This window comes from Erithacus rubecula (genome assembly GCF_903797595.1).
Source record: "Erithacus rubecula genome assembly, chromosome: 19".
In the NCBI taxonomy this organism is placed as follows: domain Eukaryota; kingdom Metazoa; phylum Chordata; class Aves; order Passeriformes; family Muscicapidae; genus Erithacus; species Erithacus rubecula.
Genome location: NC_136671.1, coordinates 3,811,469 through 3,835,499, shown reverse-complemented (window position 1 = coordinate 3,835,499; position 24,031 = coordinate 3,811,469). Strand labels below are relative to the sequence as shown.

The following is a 24,031-nucleotide window of genomic DNA, read 5'->3' as shown; positions in this document are numbered from 1 at the left end:
TTTGAAATTTTTCCCTGATGTGTGAAAGCATGTCTATTAATAAAGCTGAGCACGTGCTGAAATAGAATTTTATAGAAGTCTACTTTGTGAATACCTTTGATGTCAAAGCTGCACTTTTATTCAAACTCAGTTTGCTGTAAATGCTGTGACTGAACTGTAGAGGGTTCTGTTAAAAGACTCTGAGCTCTGTCTTAAAACAAAAGATGCACTTCTAACTTAAAAACATTCACCTTAGACACCGTTTTTGTGTAAAAGCAACAAATAAATAAAACTTAAAGTGCTCCACAAACACCTTCCCTGGCATTTCCCATAACCTGGATGTAGCAGCATCTCATGAGGCTGCAGAACAACCTGGAACAAAAACCTGTAAGAGGAGAAAACAACGAGTCTGTGTTCCTGCTCCAAACTCACTGATCACTGCTCTGTCCCTGCTCCTGCTCTGCTCCCCAGCAGTTCAGCAAACTCCAGCCCTGCTTCATATAAACAGGGTTTTTCCTTTAAAATAAGACAGCAGATTACTCACAAGGAACAGAACTCATTTCTGATAAAAGCTTTCCCCACTCAGCAACACGTTATGGAAAAGAAATCTGACAGTAAAATGCTGTTGATCCAAGAGCCACCTTTAGAATACACACAAGTAGAAATATCTCATCTTTAAAAGCTTTGCTAAGACCCTTTTTAACTGATAATGATGCAACACTGTAAAAGGGAAGTACTTAGAATCACTGTAAGCAATACACACAAACAAGAATTAGTTTGCAATCTGAAAGGCCTCGTACAGAGAAGGGTGGATGGAAACAACCCAGCTCAAGGTTTCCTCAAATCAGATGCAGAGGAAGTTATATGATGAGTTGGACAGCAAATAAGAAATCTGGATTTGATAAATGAGACATTTATGTAGATAGGAACAGTTTGCAGCCTCACTGTGGCTGCATGAAAGAATCATCAGATATTTCTATGAAGCTCAGGGTTAAAAAAGAGATTGCAGACAGGTGTTTACATTTAAAACATGCCCTATATTGTTATATTAGCCCCTGAGAACACAAAAATAGCTACCTACCAGAAATAGCACAATTTTAAGCTCCTAGAGAGGAGGAGCATGGTGTATTATCTCTCTCCACGAACAATCCACTATCAACACAGAAACTCCAACACATGTCCTCCCATAAATCTGGTACAGGACACACCAAAGTAATGACCACTGGTAAAACAAGCTGCATCACTGCCAGCACTGCAGCATTCTAAGCAACTGCTAAAATATGCCAGTAGACCTTGGGGAACAGACTGGAGCCCACTTAACATAAGCACTACAAACCACAGGCAGCCCTGCTGTACCCAACTTTACCTCACTGTGATCCACATGGATCCAGAACCCTGCTTCCAACTCCTTATGTGCATCACTATCCACAAAGACTGGCAGGAGGATTCCAAATCTTTCTGGCACAACCAGGGCCGGAATCAGCATTGCCTGCTCTGCTCATTTTAAACAAACACAGAGCTGCTGCTGGACTGTGTGTGAGCCCAGCATTTCACACACTTCCCAGGACACTTCACCCTGGGGAGAAGAGCAAACCCAGCACCGAGCTGCCCACTCCTGCCCAGGATGCCACCAGGGCTACTCAGTGGCTACTGAAGTTTCGAGCTGCCATAGCTGTACGATTAGGGAATTCATTCCACTCACGTTCCTGGGGAACGGGGTGAGGAAACACGAGGAGATGTATTCATAAAACAACATTCTGAAGGCTTAGTACTTGCCTCGTGTTCTCCTTCCTTCTCCTTCCCACGCAAGTACGAGTGCTGCTCGATGGCATCCAGCACCTACAGCGAATCATTTCTCCGTGTCATTAAAAGGACAGAGACATCTGCTCGCACCAGACCTACGTCATTGCTTCCAACTCCGCTCAAAGCTGACAGAAGCGCGGCTCCCTCTTCCCCTGAATTCCGCAGGTCACATTCCAGCTCCGGATCGCGGGCTAATCCCGGCGGGGCAGCGCCGTGCCCGGCTCCAGGTGCGGGCAGCGCCCGCTCTTCCTCCTCTCCCTCCGCTCCTCTCGCTCCCAGCGGGGCGTTCCCGTCCGCTCGGGGCTGCTCTGCCGGAGCCCGCACTTCCACAGAGCTCCCGGGGACAGCTCCCGGCACTCGGGAGGAGGCACGGAGCGAGGGAGCGAAGGGAGCCGGGCAGGAAGGAGCGGCTGTTCGCCCAGCACGAGGTGCGGGGCAGCTGCCCCGGCCGGGCTCTCCCAGACCCCACACGCCACACTCGCTGTCCCGCCACGAGACAGCCCGGGACAGCCCGCCCCGAGCGCCCCGCGCCGCCGCGGCACCCGCCAAGTGCCTTTGGCAGCCCCGAACGCGCTGCCAGCCCCGGCGCTGCCCCCTGCCCTCCGCGCCCCGCCGGGACCCGCCTGGCAGCGGCGCCGCTCCCTCTGCCCGTGCCTCACCTGGTGCCGGCCGGCGGCAGCGGGCCACGTCCGCGGGGCCCGGGCAGGGAGGGACGAGGAGGAGGAGGAGGAGAAGGAGAGGGGGACGGAGCGTGTCCGCCGGGCCGTGCCCGTCACCGCCGCTTCCTGCCCGGCCCCGCTCGGCGCTCGGCTGCTCCGCCTGGCAGCTCGGGCCGGGCCGCTGAGCGGCGCCGCCTCACGGAGCGCACCGCCCGCGCCATCGGCGCTCGGCTGAGCCGCCTGAGGGCGGGGAGCGGCGGGATGGCGGGTGAGGGCAGTGCCCGGGCGGCGCGGCTGCTTGTGTCGGCTCAGGTGTGCCTCGGGGCTGCTACGGCCACTGCGGTCTCAGCTGCTCTGAGGGTGCTTGGGCCCGCAGCGGGCTCAGGTGTGTGTGAGGGGCTCAGGGACCTCGAGTGGTTTCAGCGGGGTGAAGGGCTGAGCGCTGTAGTGACCTCAGTGTGTATCAGGGATATGCGGTCTGCAGTGGTCTCATGTGTGGAAAAGGGATGTTGGGGATGTAGGGGAGTGTCAGGGCCCATAATTAGTTCAGAGGTGTTTGTGTACATTGGCAGGATCTGTGGTGGTCTCAAGTGTGTGTGTGGAGGTGTTGGGGCCCATAACCAGCTCCTGAGTGAGGGGACCGAGTTTGGGCCCGGTAAAAAGGCAGCTCTGAGTCTTCAGTCCATGTGCAGGTGTTGGGGGAGCCCTGACAGGGACTGTGTGTGCATGGAGAGTCCTTGGTACCCAAACAGGAGCAGCTGTGATTTGGCAGCCAAGCCCCAAAGGAAAAGGAACTGCAGCAGGGGTTGAGAGCTCTGTCTTAGGAATTGCTCAGAGCAGAGGCAGGATAAAGTGAGTTCGTGCTGTTTCTGCCACACATGGTGGTTCCCCACAGCCTCTGAACCTAAACACTTCACACTTGAAGAGACTTATTTGACAAGGGGTGGATAACTACTTCATTTTTCTAAATAAAACTGAAGGAGCAGAGCTTTATCTGCCAGTACCTTGTGCAGCCTCATTCTGCCAACTTGCTCTTGACAGCTGTTCTCTTCTTGGGCTTCTAGAACCGTCCTCAGAGAGCTGTGTGAAACCACAGGTACAGAAACCTGAGAGCCCTGAGTCCCAGGTGAGGGTTGTTGGTGTGTCCTGTGCCTCAGAGGCCAAGGTACAATACCAGCTCTTCTCATTTTAGTCGAGTAGTTCCACACACTGAGCTTCCTGTTCATAAGCTGAGCTCCATAACTTTTTTTTTTCCCCCCCTCTATTTCTTACAAGTGGAAAGAAGAGCACAGTGAGCACGACTCATCTGTCAGCAGCTCTGTGAAAAGCTGATGCTGAGCAAGCAGGAGGCAGAGATCTCTCCCCAAACTGAGCCTTTACAAAGTACTGAGTGAGCTGTGACGAGAACGGCTCCGATGGAAGCAGGAGCCAAGAACAACAGCTCGGCAGGGAACTTTGCACTTTCCCTGACAGCTCCTTGGGGCGGAGACAGTTAAGTTTCTGCGTTTGTAAGGGAAACATGGCATTCCTTAAAGCTGAGCCTCCTCCCTCGGGTTCCCGCTGAATGCCTGAGAGATGACAGCAGAGGGTGTCTCCAGCAGGCTCCTATTAAACAGGAGGAATTAGCACGGAGGGAGCAACAGCAAGATCCCAGTTTTGACCACAGAATGAGCTAAAAAGCTTTGCACAGCAGCAGTCTGCAGGTTTTTTACCCACTGGCTGCACGCAGCTCCTGCTCAGGGGGTTCCTGTGCCCTCGTGTTGGTGCCTGCACCTGCCCCATGTGTGAAGGAGGGCAGATGAGCTCCAAACAAAGTGCTGAGGCAGCAGTGAGGCAGGGCAGATGATCCTTGGGAGGACACCTGTGGTTCAGAAATACTTAGAACTGGTTTGGTGTCCCCAGCAGCACAAACCCGGCTGGCCTAGGAGCTGGTGAGCCGAGTGCGTGGACAGATGGAACAGATACACACAGGAAATGGGGGCGAAAGGGGAAATGTTGGTGTTTGCAAAGCTCCCAGGGGACTCCGGTTAGTTCTGGAGTCCTGCAGTCCCGTTCCTATTTTCAGCTCAGTGACTGGATGACTCTGGGGAGTGGCCGGAGGAGCTGAAGCCAGGTGCGGGTGTGGGGAGAGGACAGAGCCGTGGGCACCAGCAGCTCATGCGATGTGGCAGCCGCACCACGCCCTTTCCTGTTCACCCCGGGCAGCCGTGCCAGCCGCGCTGCCTGAGCGGCCAGGGGGAAAAGGAAGGGTTTCCAAAGTGCTGACATTCCTTGGGAAAGGAGAAGTGGTGAGCAGCTCTGGTGGTGTCTGTCCCCTGAGACAAAAACGCTCCCAGTTCTGCGAGCTGCTTGGGCTGGGGGGGAGGGTGCCGACTTTTGGCCGTGCCTCAGCCCCGTCCCCTGTTAGAGGCAATATTGACTTAAGGGAAAAGGCACGGAGCATACTTGGCATGGGTGTTCCGAGTTAAAAATTGTCAGTCTGGGCAAACAGACCTTTGGGGTGGTGGGCAGGACAGCCGAGTGGCTGTGCGGCATCATTAGTGCTCCGTTCAGAGCGCGGTGTGACCTGGCGCTGCTCTGCGCGCTGAGCGCCCGGCTCGGCGGGTGTGGAGAAGCGCTGCAGGTTTTGGAGCTCAGTGCTTCAGATCTAACCCATTTCCTTCCCCTCGGTGAGGTGTTTGTAGTGCCTCAGTGAGTCAATAAGCAGTGTATGTGAGGAATGCACCTCAGAGCTGAAGGTGAGCGATTAGTGTGGCTGTGCTGGAGGTGATGAGATTAATTAGTCCTTCCCGGGTGAATTAGAGCTGCAGAAATAAGATACATGAGATATTTAGTCTAAAATACCACTGTGAGGCATTTTCAGGTGGGAGTGGGATCCTGCATATGACTCTCACCACAGGATATGTATCTTGATCCTTAATTTTTTTAGCAGTGCCTAGTCAGGAGAATAACCAGTACCTGGCAGATGTCAGGCACGTGTTCTACAAAAGCTGCTGTTCACTGGCACCTGATTAACCTGGCTGAGATCACAGTGCTGGCTATGGTGGGGCTCTGCTGAGAGTATGGAGAAACAGGGAAGTAATTTGTCTATTAAAATACAATAAAATTCAAAAGAGTGCAAGTGTCCTCATGAGTCTGTTCCCACCCAGGCAAGGTCCTGCCGTGTATATCACAAAATCACACAATGAGTCAGGTTGGAAGGGATCACAGTGGGATCACCTGCTCCAGCAGGGTCATCTCAGAGCACCTGGCACAGGATTGTCCAGACGGTTCTGGAATATCCCCAGAGGGGTTCTACAGCCTCTCTGGTCTCTGTTCCGCTGCTCAGTCAGTACACAGCAAAGAAGCTCTTCCTCATCTCTCGGTGGATGCCCGTTGCTCTTGTCCTATCTCTTGGCACCTCTGCTCCACGAACACGAGCCCAGGTGGCCTCAACCCGCCGAGGAGTTAAAGCCCGTGCCGCGCACTGGGCGGGCCGGGACTCGAACCCGTAACCCTGCGAGCCGCAGGTCCCGCGGCGGCCGGGCGGGGGCGCGGCGGCCCCGGCACCGGCCGGAAGCGGAAGCGCGGCCGCGGTTCCCGCCGCGGTTGCCGAGCGGCGGCCGCTCCGTCCCGTCCCGCCCGCGGCCATGAGCGCGGCCGGGCTCGTGTCCGCGCCGCCCGCAGCCCCGCCGGGGCCGCCCGCCCCCGCCATGGCCCCCGCGCCCGACTACTACGAGGAGGAGGAGCTGGAGAGCGCCGAGGAGGAGGACGGCGAGCGGAGCGCCCGGGCCCGCGACTCGGACGAAGGTGTGTGGGGAGGGGGCGGGACGGGGGGACGGATCCCTCTCGTGGGGCGGAGGGCACCGCTCCACACGGTGTTTGCGGGAGGGCTGCGGGCTTAAAGGGCTCCGAGCGGCGAGGACACCAAAGGAAACAAGAACCTGGCAGGGTGCAGCGGTTCCCCGAGGGAGGGTGCAACAGCGAAGGCGCTGGAGAGGCGGAGTTGTGGCTCCCCGGTGAGCAGGAGGCAGTGGGACAGAGAGCGAAAACAGTGGAGAAATCCGCTGTGTTGGTTCTGTTCCCGTGGTGTGAAGGGGGAAGAACACGGCTAAGGGAGGAGAAGATGCGGACAGAAGTATAGCAGAGCAGGAGGATGTGACAATACGATAACCAGAGAGTGGGGAGAAGAGGAAATTAAGTAAAACCCGGAGTAGCCAGGGTGTGGAAGGACTCTTGGAGAGCGGCTGTTGCTGGCAGCAGAGCCTTCCATCCCCTCTGGCCTGGTTAGGGATGGGATGGTGTTAAAGATGCAGAGGGTGACAGGGTATGCAAGTCCTTTTGTGTTGGCCCAGACGCCTGAGTACATTTCTTGCAGTTAAAAAACTTACTGGTTTATCTTTGGTGCATTAAATTTTATATTAAGTTTAAAATGTGTGTAGTTTAAGAAAACTGTGAGAAAGGTTTGATTTAAGGGGCTGGGCCCCCCTTCCACGTGTAAGGAATTAGCTGTGGTTTAGGTTTCTTAGCTGTACCCTCTAAATTCTGGAGGCACTGACCCTTCATTGGAAACTTAATGGATTCTGGGCTACCCATGTGTTACAAATAGAAACCTGAAAAGTCTTAGCAGCAAAGTAGCAACACCACAGGGATTTTATTTATTCATAGTTTATACTGTCTGTTTATAAAATGCACTGTCTTTATGGCAGTGCTGGTATCTGTTGAAGTACTAACTGAAGCACAGCTGAGAAATTCAGATCCCAGCCAGTCGTTGTTTGGTGAGACCTTTGTGGTCAACCTGAACAGCACTGAGTGGGTGGAACTCCAGTAGCAGGTTTGTGAAATGTCTTTCAGAGTCTTTAGGCTGTTTGTGTCTCACCTGTGTGTGAGTATTTATGTACAGCCCCTTGTCTTAAATTGGAAGAAATTCCCAGGCTCTCTGAAGCTGAAGTTGTTCATGTAAAGCTGCACTGCAAACTCAATAGTTGCAGGAAGAGGTTTCATTTCCCTCCTGAATTCATCTCTCAGATGGTCTTTGATGCTAAATTGCCTGAAGCTTGGGGGATTTCTGTTTTGTTTGCCTGTTTCCTTGTTTCTAAATAATTAACGACTTAGTTTGGGATTTTTTTTTTAATGCTTTTTAAATTTTAACAAGTTGTTTTTTGCCTTGTTTAGACACTGAGGATGCCAGTGAGACAGACCTGGCAAAGCACGAGGAGGAGGACTTTGTAGAAATGAAAGAACAGTAAGTAACCCATTCCAAATCCAAATTCTATTTATTTAGTTTAAGGTTTTTTATTGCCTAAAACTTGGCAAAGCTGTGGGTCAAGGTGGGGAGTTTTAAGTGCTTACCCCAATGAAATAGCTCCTGAGTCCATCCACTTGCATTTCTGCTCTCCCCAGTTACTTTCTCTGTTCTATGTGAATTCAAGGAATTAAGGGCTGCTGCTGTTTTGGGCAAAGAAATAATTACGAGTTCTGGGAGCAGCTGCAAATGGATCCTGCTGCAGACAGATCCTTCAAATAAACTCAAGGCTCTGCTTTAGATAAGCTAAGGAAAAATAAGATGCCTATCCAAATGCCTAAAACAACTGAATTCTCGTCCTGAACCAGAAATGGACTTTTGGGAAACTTGACATAGCTTCCCCATGGTGTTCAGGAGCATTTGGGTATTTTGAGTTCTTGCTTACTGGCAGAGATCTGTTTTTATACAGGTCAGGAAGACTTGGCCAGTGTTAAACCACAGATGTGTGGTGAAAGATGCAGGTTTGCAGCAGCACCAGGAATAGACTTTGGTGGAACTTTAAGATAATGTGGGGAGCTAATATACAGCTAATAAAACTTGGCATAGTGCAAGAATAATTCTCCTGTAAAGTTTCTGATGTTTGTAGATTTAAATGTCTTTTAAATTTCAACATTTAAAAAATCCTATTTTGTCCCAAATTTTAAACCCATTGTAGAACCAAAGAACTGCCAGAATTCTTAAGACAGAATGAGAACCTTTCATTGGGATAAAATTCTTTTAGTTTGTAACTGCAATTTTTAGTTTGTAATTCTTTTAGTTTGTAGTTCATTTATTTCCTGAAGTTCTGAGAAGTTTTTGATTCTGTGTAAAAATGTAACATCAAGAGATGTTGGAATAAACTATTTGTGCTTGGTATTTAAAGTTTCCTGCTGTGTTTGCAGGATGTATCAGGACAAACTGGCATCTCTGAAGAGGCAGCTACAGCAATTGCAGGAGGGTAAGCTTTGAAGAGTAGCTTTTGTTTTTATTTTCAGCACTTTTCAGATGTTATAGAAGGGTGTGGGTTCTGGAAGATGGGAGCAGCATCCTTCACTGCATGTTGGCTCTCAGCTGTGCTGCAGAGTTAAAATGTCATCTGCTTCTCATCTTTTCTCCCTCTTAACTCTGCTTGTAGTTAAGCCTCTCTGCTAAAACACTTCTTAAAGGTAGCAATCCACTTTTTACAAAAGCAGAGAATGTGCTATGAGTGGTGTATGATTCCTTGAGGGTATTTAATACTTGGGAAATAAAAATACAGTGGGAATCTACAATTTATTTCCACTAGGTACTCTTCAGGAATATCAGAAAAGGATGAAAAAGTTGGACCAGCAGTACAAAGAAAGGATAAGAAATGCAGGCAAGTTGAGTTTCTCTCTAAGACACTGCAAATAACTTAAATGTGTGGTTTTTTTATAACACCTGAAGTACAAAAGAGGTAATTCTGTCCTTTAAAGAAAAGGAACTTGCTGGTGCAAAGAGGTGTTTGGGTACATTGTAGGGTTTTTGCAGAGTCCACCAAACATGCAAGGATCTACCTTGATTCTTTTCTTCCTTTGATCAGCATTGTTTGCTGGCTGATAAACAGTTTTAGTCTTCACTTGTGTGAAGCAGCACAAGTAAAAAGATGATTCTATTTTTATCTGCCTAACTCAGTGTCCCACTTTGGTTTGTTGTTTTGTGGCCCTTGCTGAAGCCTTTGGGTGCCCTGTCTCCTCCAGTTTGCAGAAATGGCAGGTTAGGGGCACATGCTTTCCAGAGATCTGTTTGTGCATATGGAAACAGAGGGTTTGCTGCTGGAACTGTTGTTCTGCATGGCTGTGACATGGAATGGGCTGCCTGGACTTTGGGTAGTGCTCTGTCTCAAGGAGCAAAGTCCCAAGTTAATTTTTAAAGTGCCCAGTGCTCATCCTTCTGGGTGTTTTGATTGTGTTGCTGCAGAGGAATGGCTTGGGAATCAGATCCAGCTGCTTGTCCTCTCCTTTCCTTGTTCCTTTAAAGCAGTTTCTTACCTTGGATATTGAAGCAGGGCGTTTTATAGAAGGCATTATGTGGATATAGGAAATACAGCTGCTCCTCCTTTAGCAAAACAAAGCAATTCTGTATTTCTGAAAGTGCTTGGGAAGGTAAAGGATTTGCTTGAGGAACTAAAGTGGTTTGAACAACTTCTTGTTAACAGGAGCCTGTCTCCTGAGATGAATTTCACTAATGGTTGAGGTTGGAAAAGACCTCCAAAAAAGACCTTTCATAGGCACTAGAGCTGCATCCTGGCAAGCCTGGGCTGTTGTAATAAAATTAAGCTTAAATACAAACTAGTATTTCTGGCTGGCCATGAGCACTGCTGCAGCAGCAGAGTTCTTCCACAGGAGGGCAGGTGGTGATCACTTGGAATTTTATGAGTAAAAAATCCATCTGCCTTGTACTATAGGAATGAGGGTCTTTTATGTTTGTCCTTGTCATGCTGAGGTTTATTACAATAACAACTTAGATTTATTTGCATTTGGTTATCTACGCAATGCTTCTTTTGTGCTTTGCAAATAGAAAGTTTGGTTTTTATTGCAGCATTCTTATATTTGGTGTATATCTATTACAGTTTTAAAATTATTTTTTTACATAATGGAGTAGTGCAGTGCTGCTACTGCATCCTTCACTGAACTGAACAGTGTGGAGTAGTGGAAAAAAACCTCTAGTAACAGTGTATTTTTGTAGAACTTTTTCATAGTCAGTTTATTTTCAGCATAAAGCTGTGAAGTCAGAGTAGAGGTTGGATAAGTACATGCATTATTTGCTTCACTGCCTGTCTTGGCTGCAATATTCAATGGCTTTAAATGGTAAGGAAGTAATTTTGTGCAGCTTTGAAGGTAATAAATTAAGTCTTTCTTGTGTTTCAGAACTGTTCCTGCAGCTGGAAGTAAGTACTCTTAATTTATCAAAAATATGCATTAATTAGGTGGAAGAGGCATAAACCTTGTTTCATCAACCAGCATTTGGGCTTGTTTTCCCAGAAGGCTTAAAACAAATTTTCTTCCTCTAGCTGGCTTGTTACACTTGAGATGCAGTAGAGCTTAATGCTGGCATTGCCTCAAGTAACTTCTGCATTGTGTTGTTGAAATAGAATTAAATATTTGCTATTGGCCTTTTGTATCTGGCTGTGCATTGGACTGGTCAAAAAAAGGGTGTTTAAAGTGATAAATGCTGTTTATAAATCAGCAGAGCTCTCTGCTAGGGACTTGATTTGTTATGCAACATTTAAATTTCTTTTTACAAATAATTCTTTTGCCAATATAATGGCACTAAGTCATATTTAGATGTTTTACTGTAGATTGTGAATATTGATAATCTTTAGAACTTGGATCAGTTGTGAACTGAAAAGTTGATCAATAAAGCATTTGAAAATTTGTTGTGATATCATTAACTTGAGTCCTTAATTAACCTTCTTGCTCCTTGGGTTTGCATTAGACAGATCAGGTGGAGAAAAATTATGTGAAGGAAAAGAAAGCAGCAGCAAAGGAGTTTGAAGATAAGAAAATTGAGCTTAAGGAAAATCTGATAGCAGAGTTGGAAGAGAAGAAGAAGATGATTGAGAATGAAAAGCTAACCATGGAATTAACAGGAGGTAAAGATGATAAGCACCTGTCATTTGTGTTATCCACTCTGCTCCTGCTTAGGGAAAAAGCTGTAAAGGTGGCAGTGCTGGTTTACACAGAAATGCCAACAGGGATAGAGCATGGATTGATGGTCTTTTGATGGAGAAAGGAGCTCAAAATTCAGTGAATTGTTAACAGGTGCATCAGGCAGTGCCAGTGCAGTGCAGAGGGGATGGTGGGCTTGCTTGCATGCAGGGAAAGAGGCTGCTCTGGCTCTCTGATCTAGCAATTAAACTATTGAATTATGTCACAATATTGACCTAACCAGTGATGCCAGCTTGGAAAGCTGTGTCCTTTTCTTCCTGCAGGAGTGAGTGGTCAAGTAGTTGGAAAAAGCTAAACAATAAAAGTTGAAACATGCTTAAAACCAGAAAAAAATATTTGTGGGTTACATTTGTGTCCAGGCTCTAGAAAATTACATTAAATGGACAGATTTTTTTGGTGACAATTGGTACCTTGCAGTACAATTGGCCTTGCAGTTCTCTGTGGTAATGGATGCAGGGGAGCTAAGTCAGGAGTTAATCATTCCTGCAGAATTCTGCTGCTGTGGCACTGAACCAAAAGTCTGGCTTGATGCTCTTCCCACACTTCATGGACTGATGGTGTGGTTTTGTTGCTGAGGCCTGTCCATGAGTTACACCCTTCATATACTTCTTGCATAGTATCTCTATGTTTTATATAAACTAATAATTTAATTAGTACTCAGAAGTGAGAATTAAACCCTGCTTTGGTGTATTAAATGGTGCTCTTGGCTTAGTACAAACTCTTAGGGCTAATGTGGACTGGAAACCATCTTGAGTTATGCTGTTTTCCTGGTAACTTATTTATGAAGGCTGGTCTCATGGTCATCCTTGTTCACCTTGAGATGAGAAGGGATTTGGTGTATTTTGCACATGCAGAGCTGCTCAAGGTTTTCATGTGTAGTGGGAGCCAAAGGGGCTTCTCAGATTGCAGTGCTGCCCAGGGGGTGATTCAGGGGTGCTTAGAGATGAACAAATAAACAGAGAAGGAGAGGTGGCCTGATATGTTTGGCATTTATGCTGCCAGTTCAACATATCTTCACAAATTAAGCAGTGAGTGGGAGTTTCAGTAGAGTTGTTCACTAAAGGTTGCTGTAGGCATTTGGACAAACCAAGTTCAGATAATTACTTGGTGATGAGACTGGTGTTTAAGTTTTTAACAGACCTTCTTCTTTTTCCCCAGTGCATATGCTGCAGTTTACTTCATATCAACTGCTGCTCTGTGTGTTATTAATTAGGCTCATTTAATTAATCATTCTTAGATAATCTGAATTTAAATACTGTTTGTTTGAAATCACTCCAGCAGACTTGTATCAGTCTTCAGTGCAGAAATTTTCTATAATCTTTGGACAAAGCTGCTTTTCTGCCTTGAAGATGAGAGTGCAATTGATTTGTAGCTGATGTTTTACATGCTATTAATGATCCAAATTGGGTTGGAAAAAAACTCCCTGAGCTTGGCCTTTTAAATCTGTTCCCAAGCAGATAGCATGAGCATGAAAGGAATTTACCTTGAATCCTTGTAGCATCATTGTGCTGCTTATCTGTACCTGGAGCAGCTGTAACCATGGCATTGCAGCACTGGCACTGAGCAGTGACCTGACAGGAGAGAGAACTTGGATCCACTGGCAGCACTTCCATGCTGGAAGCTAGTACAAAAAAAAAAAAAAATCCAATTTGCTGTATAAAAGAGGAGAGATTATTTTCCTTATGTAGAAAGCTGCTGCTGCTTATTCCTTTCCCTCTGGTCTTATCAGCTGTCTCTTCATTACTCTACAGATTCAATGGAAGTGAAGCCTATTATGACAAGGAAACTGAGACGGCGACCGAATGATCCAGTTCCTATCCCAGACAAGAGGAGGAAACCTGCCCCTGATATCCTTTTGTGGAGTTGGGTTTGCAGCCCTGGGCTACCCACACTTTTGTTGTTTTGTACAGCAAGGAAAAGGAAATTAAATGCCAGGATCAAATTTTAACCTGGGAAATACTGAAGCACAATTGTTATGTATGTGTGCTAAAGCAATACAGCAGTTGCACAATACAATACAATTCATATATAGAAACAGTGGTTGGAGATCCCTTGGTATCCTGACTTAATCCTCACTGTATCATGAGATTTTTTTTTTTTTTGTCAGTAAGAATGGTTTGCATTCTACAGGCAATTTATATATATATATATGCTGAGATAATTGATTCCATAGATGGTAAATGGCTTTTTATATGAGCCAGAGCTTTTCTCATTTCAGGACGTGACAAAGCATTTACCAGAAAGATCATATTTGTCATATCAAAATAGTTTTTCCATTTCTGATAAAAGCTTCAGATCTCTAATCCAGAGATGCATAGCAAAAGCAAGGATGCTAGATTTGTTCTTTGAATAAGGAAAGATGAAGATTCATCTTGTTTTCATGTACCACAAGAGACAGAAAAACATGTCTGTGTAATCCTTAGGATCTGCCTTGCTGCATGTCTCAGAATTAAAATGTTCCTTGGCTTCTGGAAATATGTTTTTAGCTCCTCTGTGATGATAGGCATTTTTTCTATTTTTGTATTAAATTCACCTGGAGAGGAAGGCAAGGATATTTGCTTTGCAGGGGCTTCTTATTAGATTCTAAACTTGCACGTCTTAGATTAAAAAAACTTATCTGAATGACTCTCATTTTCTGAAGGCAATATCAAACCTTGAACTTTGGGAGTTCATGCAGGATGGTCATGAGCATCTCCAGTTTCAATTAACCTCTTTCTGGTTGGAGATGCTGTTCACTCTTTCAGGAAAAAAAAAAAAAAAGTCATTTATTAGTGCCCCTATCTCATCCAAAATAAATTAGTTTCACAGTGAACATGACCTGCTAATTGAGCATGCTACAGCAACCACACCATGAAACTCTGCCTTTGCTCACTGGGAGAGGATTAAAGTCCATCAGAACCAAAATCCTTGAAATGCAGCTCAGCAATTGTTAACTTCAGTTTAATACTTTGACTACTTCTGGCTAAACGCTTGCTGTGAAGAAACAAAAGTACAGCAGAGCTCTAATAAGACTGTAATACACTAATTTCTATTTTCAAAGGTTTTGGGTTTGTTTTCAGTTGCATTGTAGGCTCTTAATTATCCCCAGCCACACAAAGTTTTATTTAACTAGCTTTAGGTAGGATTTAGCTTCATTGTAGAAAACCTGAAGTGAGTCTGTTTCAGCTCACAGATTCTTTTCCCCAGAAGTACAAGATGAAAAACACTGAAAATGCTGGTGCTTGATCCTTCCATGAAGTAAATGTCAGTGCACTAAAGGTTTTTCATTGATGGTTCTGTCTGAATAAGTTAAAGTGATTTTGCACTCTGTTGCTAAGATGGTGTGGATGGACTTGTATTAATTCCTCTGCCAAAAAAAAAGAAAAAAAAAAAAGCTCAAGTAAGATATTTATTAAAATCTTGGAAACCTTTTAGCTTACATTGACTCAAGTGAAATGTCATTGACCTTTAATTTTTAGCCTTGCTTGTCAAGAGCTTATGGAAGCCTTAATTCTGAATACCTCAGCTAAATTATTTGTTGACTGATGAGCAAATAATGGAGGACCTAAGAACACTGAATAAGGTAGGGATTGTTGCTTGACTGTTATTTCTTCATTTTAAAGAGGAGGCAAATGCTTTCTCCTGAAGAGAACAGAGCTCTCTTTAATGTTCATTTTGGAAATGTGGGGCTATTTCATCCCCATAGGCTTTCTGAAGTAGCACAATAAAAGATTTAGCAAGATGGTATCTCCTCTCTTTTACTGAGGTTTAATTAACCTAATTTGAATGACTGTCATCTAAAAATGGTACCTTTTGTGTGAACCAAGGGATGAGCTATGTTAAGGAGATTCTTCCTCATGGCTGAACAGATGTCAGTGTGGTTTTTTGGGAAATTCCACACTGCCTTTGGTTCAGGCCTTAGTGTGGGGTAGGGTTTTTATTAATTTTTTTTCCTCCCTGCTGTCACAAGATTTCAGCAAGCTGGACAGGGGGCAGTGTGCACGTTTATAGTTTTTCTAGTTCTGATTAAGATACTGTTTTCTTGCTGAACACTTGCAGGCTTATCTAATTTCTTAGAATATAAGCTGTTCATTAAGGCATTTTGAGGATGGTAGTGGAACACTGGTTTTGTGCCAGCTGTTGAGGTTTCTCTAATGATTTATCTCCTGTATTTTGTGTACCCTGAGAAATGTATCACACTCAAAAATAGTGTGTTAGATGGGTTTGATTCATTGGAGTGGGTTGTCTGAATGCTCTCAGGTTCAGTTTTTTGGTCTTTTGGATCATTACACTGATTATCTGCAACTTTGGCACACTGCTCTGGTTGTGTTGTACCACTGAACAGAGCATTTAAAATAGAAATATTCAGAGTGTGGACAGTAAGATATCTGAAGTTATCAGTGCAGCTTCTGTGGCTCCTGTCACATCTCTAACACTGCTTTGTTCTCTTCCCATGTAGCTTAAATCACCCAAGAGACCAGGTGAGTTACAGATGCAATGGAACTTGTTTGAACAGAGAATGGTGCTGTAGATGTTTGGCTGTGGAATTGCTGTTCTTTGTGTGGTGTTGATGTTTGTCAGGATTGGAAAGGGGGGCAGGAGCACCTTTGGTGGCTGAAACACTTGGGAAAGGGACAGTCCAACTGGGAAAAGAGGTTTTCCATTATATTCAGGTGCATCTGGGTACCTTGTCTGCTTGTCAGCTCCACTGAGGGATTGACAATTTATGGTTTTATGCCTCCAGCTCTATAGATGTGCCTGTACAGCTTATTTCAAGACAGAGTGGGACTAACATGCCTCAGTAATTTTAACCATATTTAACTACTTAACAGTGGACTATAACTAAAACAAAATCAAGGACATATTGTCCATCACTTACCCATTAATGTTTTTTCAGATAAACACTGTATTTCAGTGAATATTTTAATTCAAGACAAGGGTCGAGTTACTCATCACAATATCTAATATTTTCCTGATGGATATTTGAGTTTGCAGCTTTCTCTGCTTGTTACTTCTGCACACAAGACCTTATGAGCTGCAGTTTTGCAGTCAGGTGTGCTACTCTTTGACCTGAGTGTGTCTCCTGTCCCCAGCCTCCCCCTCCTCTCCTGAGCACCTCCCAGCTACACCAGCAGAGTCTCCAGCTCAGAGATTTGAAGCTCGGATAGAAGATGGCAAACTCTACTATGACAAGAGATGGTGAGACCTGGGCAGTTTGTTTCCAGCAGTCTGTGTGGTGTGGTGTGTAGTGAGGAGGCAGAGGAATGGCTTTGATCACAGAATTGGTGGGCAGAGGTTTGCTGCTCCCTCCAAGAGCTCATTGTGGGTCCAGTAAAGCAGGGCTGATGATGGAGTGCTCACACCCTGTAGGCTTTCAGAGATAACTGGTGGCTCCAATAAAAGGAGACTTGAATTTTTTCCATGTCCCACTGTGGCACTTAGGAAGTCAAACCTAATATGAGGTAGGAGAGGCAGCAGCAGCCACAGTGGATGTGACTGAAGCTGCCCAGCTTGGATACACACATTCCATGATTTGCTGTGAGCAGCACTCCCATTCCTGAGGTTCAGTTCTGTGGAACACAAGCCCAGCATTCCACAAGGTGGCAGAAGAAATGTCATCCACCAGCTGCTCAGGATGAAAAATGCTTCTAATAAATCCAAATAACCTTTAAAGATCAAACCCAGCTGGGAGAGGCAACTTCAGAATTGCTGATTGGATTTATCTCTGTTGAGTTTTATGGCCATACAGCTGTACAAGCTTCACAAAACACAAGGAAAATATTAAATTCTGCAGAGAATCTTAGTAGTTCTTAAACTTAATCCATGAGACTTGCAAACCTGGATAACCAAGGGGGCAATCTTGAACTCCTTCAGCAGAAAACAGTTTGCTTTCAAAAAGTCATCTGCTTATTTGTAGCCTACTTCAGTGTTCTGGTGGCTCAAAACAGCAAGTGATGAGGCTGAAATTTTATCACAGAAGTAGGTGTGAAGGTGGTTTTTTTGCACAGCAATCCCCTTGACCAGTTGATCATTTTTCCCTTCTGACTGAAATTTGAGAGTTCAGTGTACACAGCTCTCATTAAAGCTGCTCCCTCAATTTGAGCATCCATGAAGCACAAAGCAGATAAGAATTGAACAGGCTACTTATTCCACAGATCCATCAAGGTTTTTTTTTCTCTTTCATAATTTTTTTGTGTATATAAAGTGAACTATCCTCAGGATATATTTGGATGAATAAACTCTTCTTCAGAATTTTGAAGCATATGGAGTACTTGAAAAGTGTTCATGAGTAAAAAAAGAAAGAAAAAAACCAAGGCATCTAAAATAATCTGTCAGTAAAGCTCAAAACTTTGCATTAAATTTAAACCTGGAAGAGCTTCAGTGAGCTCAAAATCTCACCAAAGCACCAGCTCTCTGAAGAGTATCTAGCTGGGGCATGAAGCATTTAACAGATATTTTCATCTGACTGAATTCACTTGTGGGGGTCTTGCTGGCAGGAATTCCAGCTGTTGTCTTTCCTGGCTGCCTTGTACTTTTTTGGTTGTAATAATCCTGCTTAGATTTTTTTGATTGATAGTAATAGTACTTGTGCAAAGTAGCTGGTGTTCTAAAATAATAAAACAAATCTTGGTACTGGGAGGGTAATTCTTCCTAAGGTGCATAAAGAATGCTGGCATGCACAGAATTCCTAAACCTGACAGCCCAGGAATTAGTTTTGTGTTTCCTGATGCAGCTCTGCATCACAATTACCTGAAAACAGGGAATATCAGGTGAATGTGGAATTAGACTCAGTTTTTTATCCTCAGAGCTTTGTGTTCCTCCATCAAATCTTAAACCATAGTTCACTGGAAAGCAACCATCTTTTTGCTCTTAGTTTTGCTGCATACAATAATGCAGAGGATTTCTTTCAATCTTCTGATGGTGTTGCAGTTAGAAATCTTGGCCTTTCAGTAAAATATTTTATAGCAGGACCTGGAATTGTTTCTGCTTGCTTCACTTGGTGTGTTTTGCCTACTGCAACAGCGAGAGTTGTTTGGCTCTTGGCTTTCTTAAAAGCCAACTTAAAATCCAGTTGCATTTTTCATCTGAGGTAATTTCCTCAATCCTATCCCTCTCTGAATAAACAAACTTGGCAAAAGGGTGAGACATGACCAGGTAGCTGATGCAGCAGGGTGCTGTGCCCTGTCTGTGTGAGCATGGAGCGTGAGACAGCTGAGACAACTCTTCAGTGAAACACTGCTGACCTTGTTCATTGCCTGTTCTGGGCACAATTAGCATTAATTTACTGATGGAGAGTCATTCATGATGTGAAATCCAAGGGCTGAATGAAGCCTCTGACACGTGTGTCATCAGCTTTGGAATTCATTGGGCATCAAAAATTGAAAGTGAGGGAAAAAATTTCCTTGTCTGTGTGGGCACAGCTAACACTTGAGAGCTGTTGTTTGCACTGGTATCTCCTGCACTCCTGCTGATTGTATCAAGATCAAAACTCTTGCTTAAGTACTCACAGCATGGCATGGTAGGGCACTGCTGGACTGAGATTTTGTCTCATCTTAGTGAAGCCTAGGGTTTGTAGTAGCTTACTGAGTTCCTCTGTATCATTTCATGACATCTGAACTTGCTAAACTGAGATTTTTTTTGGCTCAGATCATTGTTGCTGTTGCATTGCCCTGGAACCCACTGACATTGTTTCTGTCAGAATGAAGGAGAAAAGCACCTGTGTCTAGCTATTGTTTTAAAGGTTGCAGGATTTGGGGATTTTTTTTTTATTCCCTCACCCTCCTCATGGGTAATGAGCATGTGTGCAATGCTCCAAGCTGACACTCATTCCAGTTACTGGCAAGCACTGTGAAAATTCTGAGTGCATAAGCCAGTAGGAAAAGACTGTGGAATAAACCATTGGAAGACTTCCACATGTACAGTGTGGTTATTGTAGAAATAACTGTGAAGTTTAAATAAATCCATTTTTGCATTTTGCAAATGGCAGTGAGGCTGCAGGAGGTTGCACTGGGCAACTGCTGAGGGAATATCTGTGCAGGGATTCTGCAGCTTGGATTGCCCAGATAAAATCATGGTTAGGGGAAAGGTGGAAATACAGACATGCTTTTATAACTGAAGAGTATTTTGGTGCTTGATTCAGATGATTGACTTACAAATCACCTGTTCCAATGTCATTAGTTCTGCTCATGGAACAGAATGATGCAGGATTAATAGAAAGTAGAATTTTGGAGCTGGCACACTGCAGCACTTGGAGAAATGTGGGCTGTGAAAGAGGCGAGTCCACAAAATCAAACAATTCAGAGTTATGAATTTTAAAGTCTTTATTTTGTACACAACACATTAAGAACAATATACAGCTTAAAATATGATCTAAAATGGGATTAAATTGATATGTTTAGTCATGGCCTCCTTATGGCAGATATTTACAGCTCATTACAGTCAGTTACCCATTAGTTACAATTTTAGGTATTTTCACAAAATAGGGCAGCATTACAAATTTGAGGTCTCATTAAACAATGCACAGACTGCACTGATTGAGGGTAATTCAATTTGGTGGTGGTGCTCTAGTAATTCTGTATTGGGAAATAACTTGAGTATCTGTGATTTGCTCTGCCCTGTTTTGTCAGGCAAATTAAGGAGTTGCCTTCTGAAATCTATCCTGTGTCTGAAGTGGGAAAGGCTGCTTGGATTAACCCTTGAAGCCTGGGTGTGTTATCAGTCACTCTTCCCCTGGGCTGGGGCTCTGCCTCTCCCCCTTGCAGTTGTGAAATCTGTTTTCAGTAACCTTCAGTGCAGAGTTGAATGTGAATTAAGGTCCTCCTGCATTTCAAAATGTCTTTAAATGCAGACTGTGTGTGTGTGATTAGATGTGCAGAGATGGAGAAAGTGGTGTGGAGAGAAAGGCAGACTTCAAATTTATTCAGTCCAGCTTTATCAATAATGGATTAATGCATTTCCTTTTTGTTTTCCTTTTTGCAGGTACCACAAGAGCCAAGCTATTTACCTGGAGTCTAAAGAGAACACGAAGATCAGCTGTGTGATCAGTTCTGTGGGTGCCAACGAGGTTGTGGCTGCTTTTATTTGTCAGCAGAGGGGGGGAAAGACATGGGTCTAGTAAGGGCTAAAGATAGATTGCTGTCTGGTGTGCAAAGAAGCTGAAGCCAAGATAAAACTGACTTGAGAAATCTCTTTCTAAGATGGGAACAGACTTGCTCTGTTTCTGAAGGATAATGCTGTGTTTTGCAAGCTCCTGCAGCACTTGGGCAAAGGGAGCATTTTGTTCTTTGCTTGCAGATTCTAGACACTTCAGGGAAAGAAATAATAGATTTGAGTGCACTTCTCCTCAATCAGCCAATAAAGGAACTTTAATTTGTTGTGGCAGCTAAGGGAAAACACTTTATTTTCCCCAGAATGAGTTGCATGTGGGATCTGTTTGTGTCACAGCTGTTCCCTTGCAGTGGCAGTTGTGGCACTTGGTTGTTCAGATAAAAGCAGTAGTGGTAGTGTGCTCATGGATGCATAAAATTTGCTAAAATTATTACTTGAATTTAGCAAAACTAATGTATCATTCCATCATCCTGTGGTAGAATATAAAACTGTATATGTTTCTTTCCTACAGCTGCTCAATGTTTATGGATTTTTGAATTCTTTTGGCAAGCAAAACATGCCAAATCCTTGGAAATGTTGCAGTTGGGAGATGATTATCAATGAATGTTGATTTTAATTTCTCTGGAGAAATAATTGAAGGAGAAATCCAGGCAAATACTAAACTTATATGGAGGCATCCTGTTAATAAAGTCAATTTATAATTAAAATAATACAGTTAAATCAATTTACTTGCCAGGCCTGCAGCATATATATGGGGGGAAAAAAAGTTGAGGGTAAATCACAGGCCAACATAACTTTATAATCCTTTACAGTAGGAAATATTGGACTTCCCTCATGAAATACTGCAGTGCTAAGGAGTGGATAATTCTTACTTAATGTATTTATTGAAATATGTTGAAATGTATTAGAGGATATAATGCAGAGGAAATTGCTCAGACTTGTTTTTTAAAGCACAGGATTTTAGATCTAAACACCTTGAAGGTGATTTCAAAAGCTCTCTGGAGGGGCTGCCTCAGTGGCAGCAGTTTGTCCTCTGGAACATGTGAAAAAAAAAAAAGAGAGGCTCTTTTATCTCCAGACACAATTTCTGTGCTACATTGTGGGAAATGCTTCATGGAACAGAATCAGAACAAGCTTTTCATTTGACTAATAGTTCCTTGTCTGGGCAAATCCCAGGACAGATAATTTTATGATCTGTGGATCTTGAGAGACTTAGTCTTGATTAGGCAAAGCTCAGTGCCACGGTTCTGGTGTGAGCTGTCACAGGAGGAACCTGCTTTCCTGGTGGTGCTTGAAAGAGTCATTTTTCTTGAGGACTATTTTAAGCAGGAAGTTAAGGAGGTGAAGTTAGACAATTTATTTCATTTTCTACTCAGGTTGCAAATGCCTGGTGTGGGGAGGGAGAGGGGATGAACCTCATTGATCTGTGCCCCCTGTGGAGTTCAGCTCCGACACTGAGACACCGAGTTAATTTGTCTGTGTATTGCTTGCTGTGAGTTTTCCCTTTTTCTCCTAATTCATCTCCCTGCCCCATTCTTTTTGCCCTTCCTCTCCTGCAGATCTGGGTGAGGAAAACCAGCGACAGCACCAAGATGAGGATCTACCTGGGGCAGCTGCAGCGGGGCGTGTTCGTGATCCGCCGGCGCTCGGCCACCTGACTCTGCTCAGCCCTGTCCTGGTTCTGTCACATCACCAAACCTCTGCCAGGGGCTCACAGGCTGCTCACTCCTCCCAGCAGCAGGGAACAGTCCTGACCTCTGATGAGACACTTTGTGGCTGGCCACATAATCCCCAGTAGTCCTTAAATCTTTAGTGATGCCCAAGCACTGCCCTGGACTATTTCTGGATTTTGCATCAAGCTTCTGTACGCTCTCTTTGTATTTTGGGTGACTGTTTGAGACAACTTTGCATCATCCTCCTTCTCATTGTTGTTTCGTGGTGCACAGATGGGACTCGTGTGTCAAAAGCATCATCATCATGTTTCTGCTGGGAGTCAGACCAGTGGAGGAAGCTTTGCTTGTCAAGACCTGAGGTTATCCATGCTTTCTGGCCTTGTTTTTCCTGCAAGGCTCAGGATTTTGGGCAAAAGATGAATCCTGCCAGGTTTCAGCTGCAGCTGAGAGATGCCTCCAGAATAACTGGTGCACAACACCAGCTTTATTGGATGGACTGTTGAAAGACTGGAGACTTTTTTAGGATGGTGTGAACAGCTCAGAAACTGCTGAAAATACAGTGATTTTAATGTAGCTCAGAGTCACGCGTGGTTAGTCAGAAGCTTCCATTTCTCTTCACATTAAAAAACCCTTCAATGAACAAGCAGAGTATGTTTGCTGATATAGTTACCTGGGATAGGTGGATGACTAAATTAAAGGAATAATTACCTGGATTTTGCAGATAGCAAGGCTGTATGAACTGTGTGTGTCTGTAATCACAGATGTAGACAGGCAAAATATCCATTTCACTTTTTCCACTGATGCTCAGTCACAGGTTCTGATGGGATCCTGCTGACAGGAGATACTGGATCTGTGATATCTTCCCAAGGAGCCTGGTACACAGTAGAAAGTGGCCTTGATGTGCTGTTAGCTGCAACCTTCACTCCCTGAATTGTTCTGCAAAGAGCTCCTCTTGAAGGCTGTTGTAATTACTGGAGGTAACAGGTGGTTTCTACACTTGCCCTCCTGCAGCACAAGTGAAAATGCTCAAATAATGACATTAAGATGTTCCCTAGGTGTTTAAAGATCTGACTTTGGCATTCCTTTATTTTCCCCAGTCATTTGCTGATGGCTGGAAGCCCCAGTGCCATGTGTGACTGCCTTGGCAGGAGCCACATGGTGCCCTGGCAGTGCTGTCACATCTCTGCCTTCTGTGCAGAACAACTTTGTGCTCCTTTTGCTTACTGCTCTAAAAGTTGTAAACTGTCTTTCTCAGTATTTATCACTTTGAGGCATCTTCAGTTTTGCTTTTGAGCTGCCTTCTTGTTAACATCCACACAGCCTTTCTCTGGTGTCTGGATAAATGGAGTTGCAGTGGCTGTTCCCATTCCTTTCCTGCAGTTGGGTGGCAGTCACACCCCAAAAACTGATGCCTGTACGTGGGTCTGGAGTGGAGTGTGATGGCTGAGTTCCTGCACACCTGACTTGCTTTTTGCTGTGTTTGGAGGTCTGAGTGGCTCTGGAGCTGTGGCAAGGAAGGAGAGGGTGTTTCCCACCCCTTGACAATGTGCCAGCTCTGCTGCAGCTCAGGCAGGCAGAACACAGCAGGCTGGATTCTGTCAAGTTAACAGCTTACTTAATATAACTTAACATTCTCTGCACATGTCACAGGTTTTTGATAAGGTGATGATGTACCAGACAGGATTTGTCACTGAGTCTCTAAATGAACATCGTTCTATTAATAAAAAGTGCTAAGGAAGTAGCAGGATTTATTTCCTGCCTGTATCACTTTATCAATCCATGGGTTTGTGGGAATTGCTGGCAATTTGTGCTCAGTGTTGGGGAGATGCTTTGCCAGCAGCCATTTGGTGCAGTGGTTCCCTGTTCAGGGGTAATTTT

General features: G+C 44.7%; 2 protein-coding genes and 1 long non-coding RNA gene across 8 annotated transcripts in view; 2 read left to right on the top strand and 1 right to left on the bottom strand.

The window, feature by feature from the left end:
- Positions 1 to 2,679, bottom strand: part of TAOK3 (TAO kinase 3) — a 72,495-nt gene extending 69,816 nt beyond the window's left edge. For 3 of the 6 annotated variants that reach the window (XM_079322632.1, XM_079322633.1, XM_079322628.1), the window contains exon 1: positions 2,442 to 2,614. The gene's annotated coding sequence lies outside the window, so the exon portion shown is untranslated. Of the gene's footprint in view, positions 1 to 1,755; positions 1,819 to 2,441 lie in introns of all 6 variants that reach the window. The other 3 variants (XM_079322629.1, XM_079322634.1, XM_079322635.1) reach the window with 3 other exon arrangements.
- Positions 2,680 to 2,836: 157 nt separating this feature from the next.
- LOC306810253 lies at positions 2,837 to 5,509 on the top strand. Its single transcript, XR_013776419.1, has 4 exons — positions 2,837 to 2,934; positions 3,483 to 3,606; positions 3,717 to 3,932; positions 4,507 to 5,509. It is a non-coding gene; the product is annotated as an uncharacterized lncRNA (long non-coding RNA).
- A 485-nt stretch (positions 5,510 to 5,994) lies between these two features.
- Positions 5,995 to 22,796, top strand: SUDS3 (SDS3 homolog, SIN3A corepressor complex component). Its single transcript, XM_079322627.1, has 12 exons — positions 5,995 to 6,230; positions 7,596 to 7,665; positions 8,607 to 8,662; positions 8,990 to 9,061; positions 10,593 to 10,612; positions 11,161 to 11,317; positions 13,145 to 13,240; positions 14,894 to 14,955; positions 15,832 to 15,853; positions 16,466 to 16,571; positions 20,352 to 20,436; positions 22,040 to 22,796. The coding sequence occupies exons 1-12, from the start codon at positions 6,071 to 6,073 to the stop codon at positions 22,136 to 22,138; spliced, it is 1,005 nt and encodes a 334-aa protein (XP_079178753.1). The 5' UTR covers positions 5,995 to 6,070; the 3' UTR covers positions 22,139 to 22,796.
- The last annotated feature ends 1,235 nt before the right edge of the window (positions 22,797 to 24,031 follow it).

Excerpts from the sequence above, each read along its gene's own strand:
- SUDS3 (XM_079322627.1), top strand. The coding sequence starts at position 6,071 with ATGAGCGCGGCCGGGCTCGTGTCCGCGCCGCCCGCAGCCCCGCCGGGG. Across the intron at positions 7,666-8,606 it reads TTTGTAGAAATGAAAGAACA|GATGTATCAGGACAAACTGG; the intron begins GTAAGTAACCCA and ends CTGTGTTTGCAG. Across the intron at positions 16,572-20,351 it reads CTCTACTATGACAAGAGATG|GTACCACAAGAGCCAAGCTA; the intron begins GTGAGACCTGGG and ends TCCTTTTTGCAG.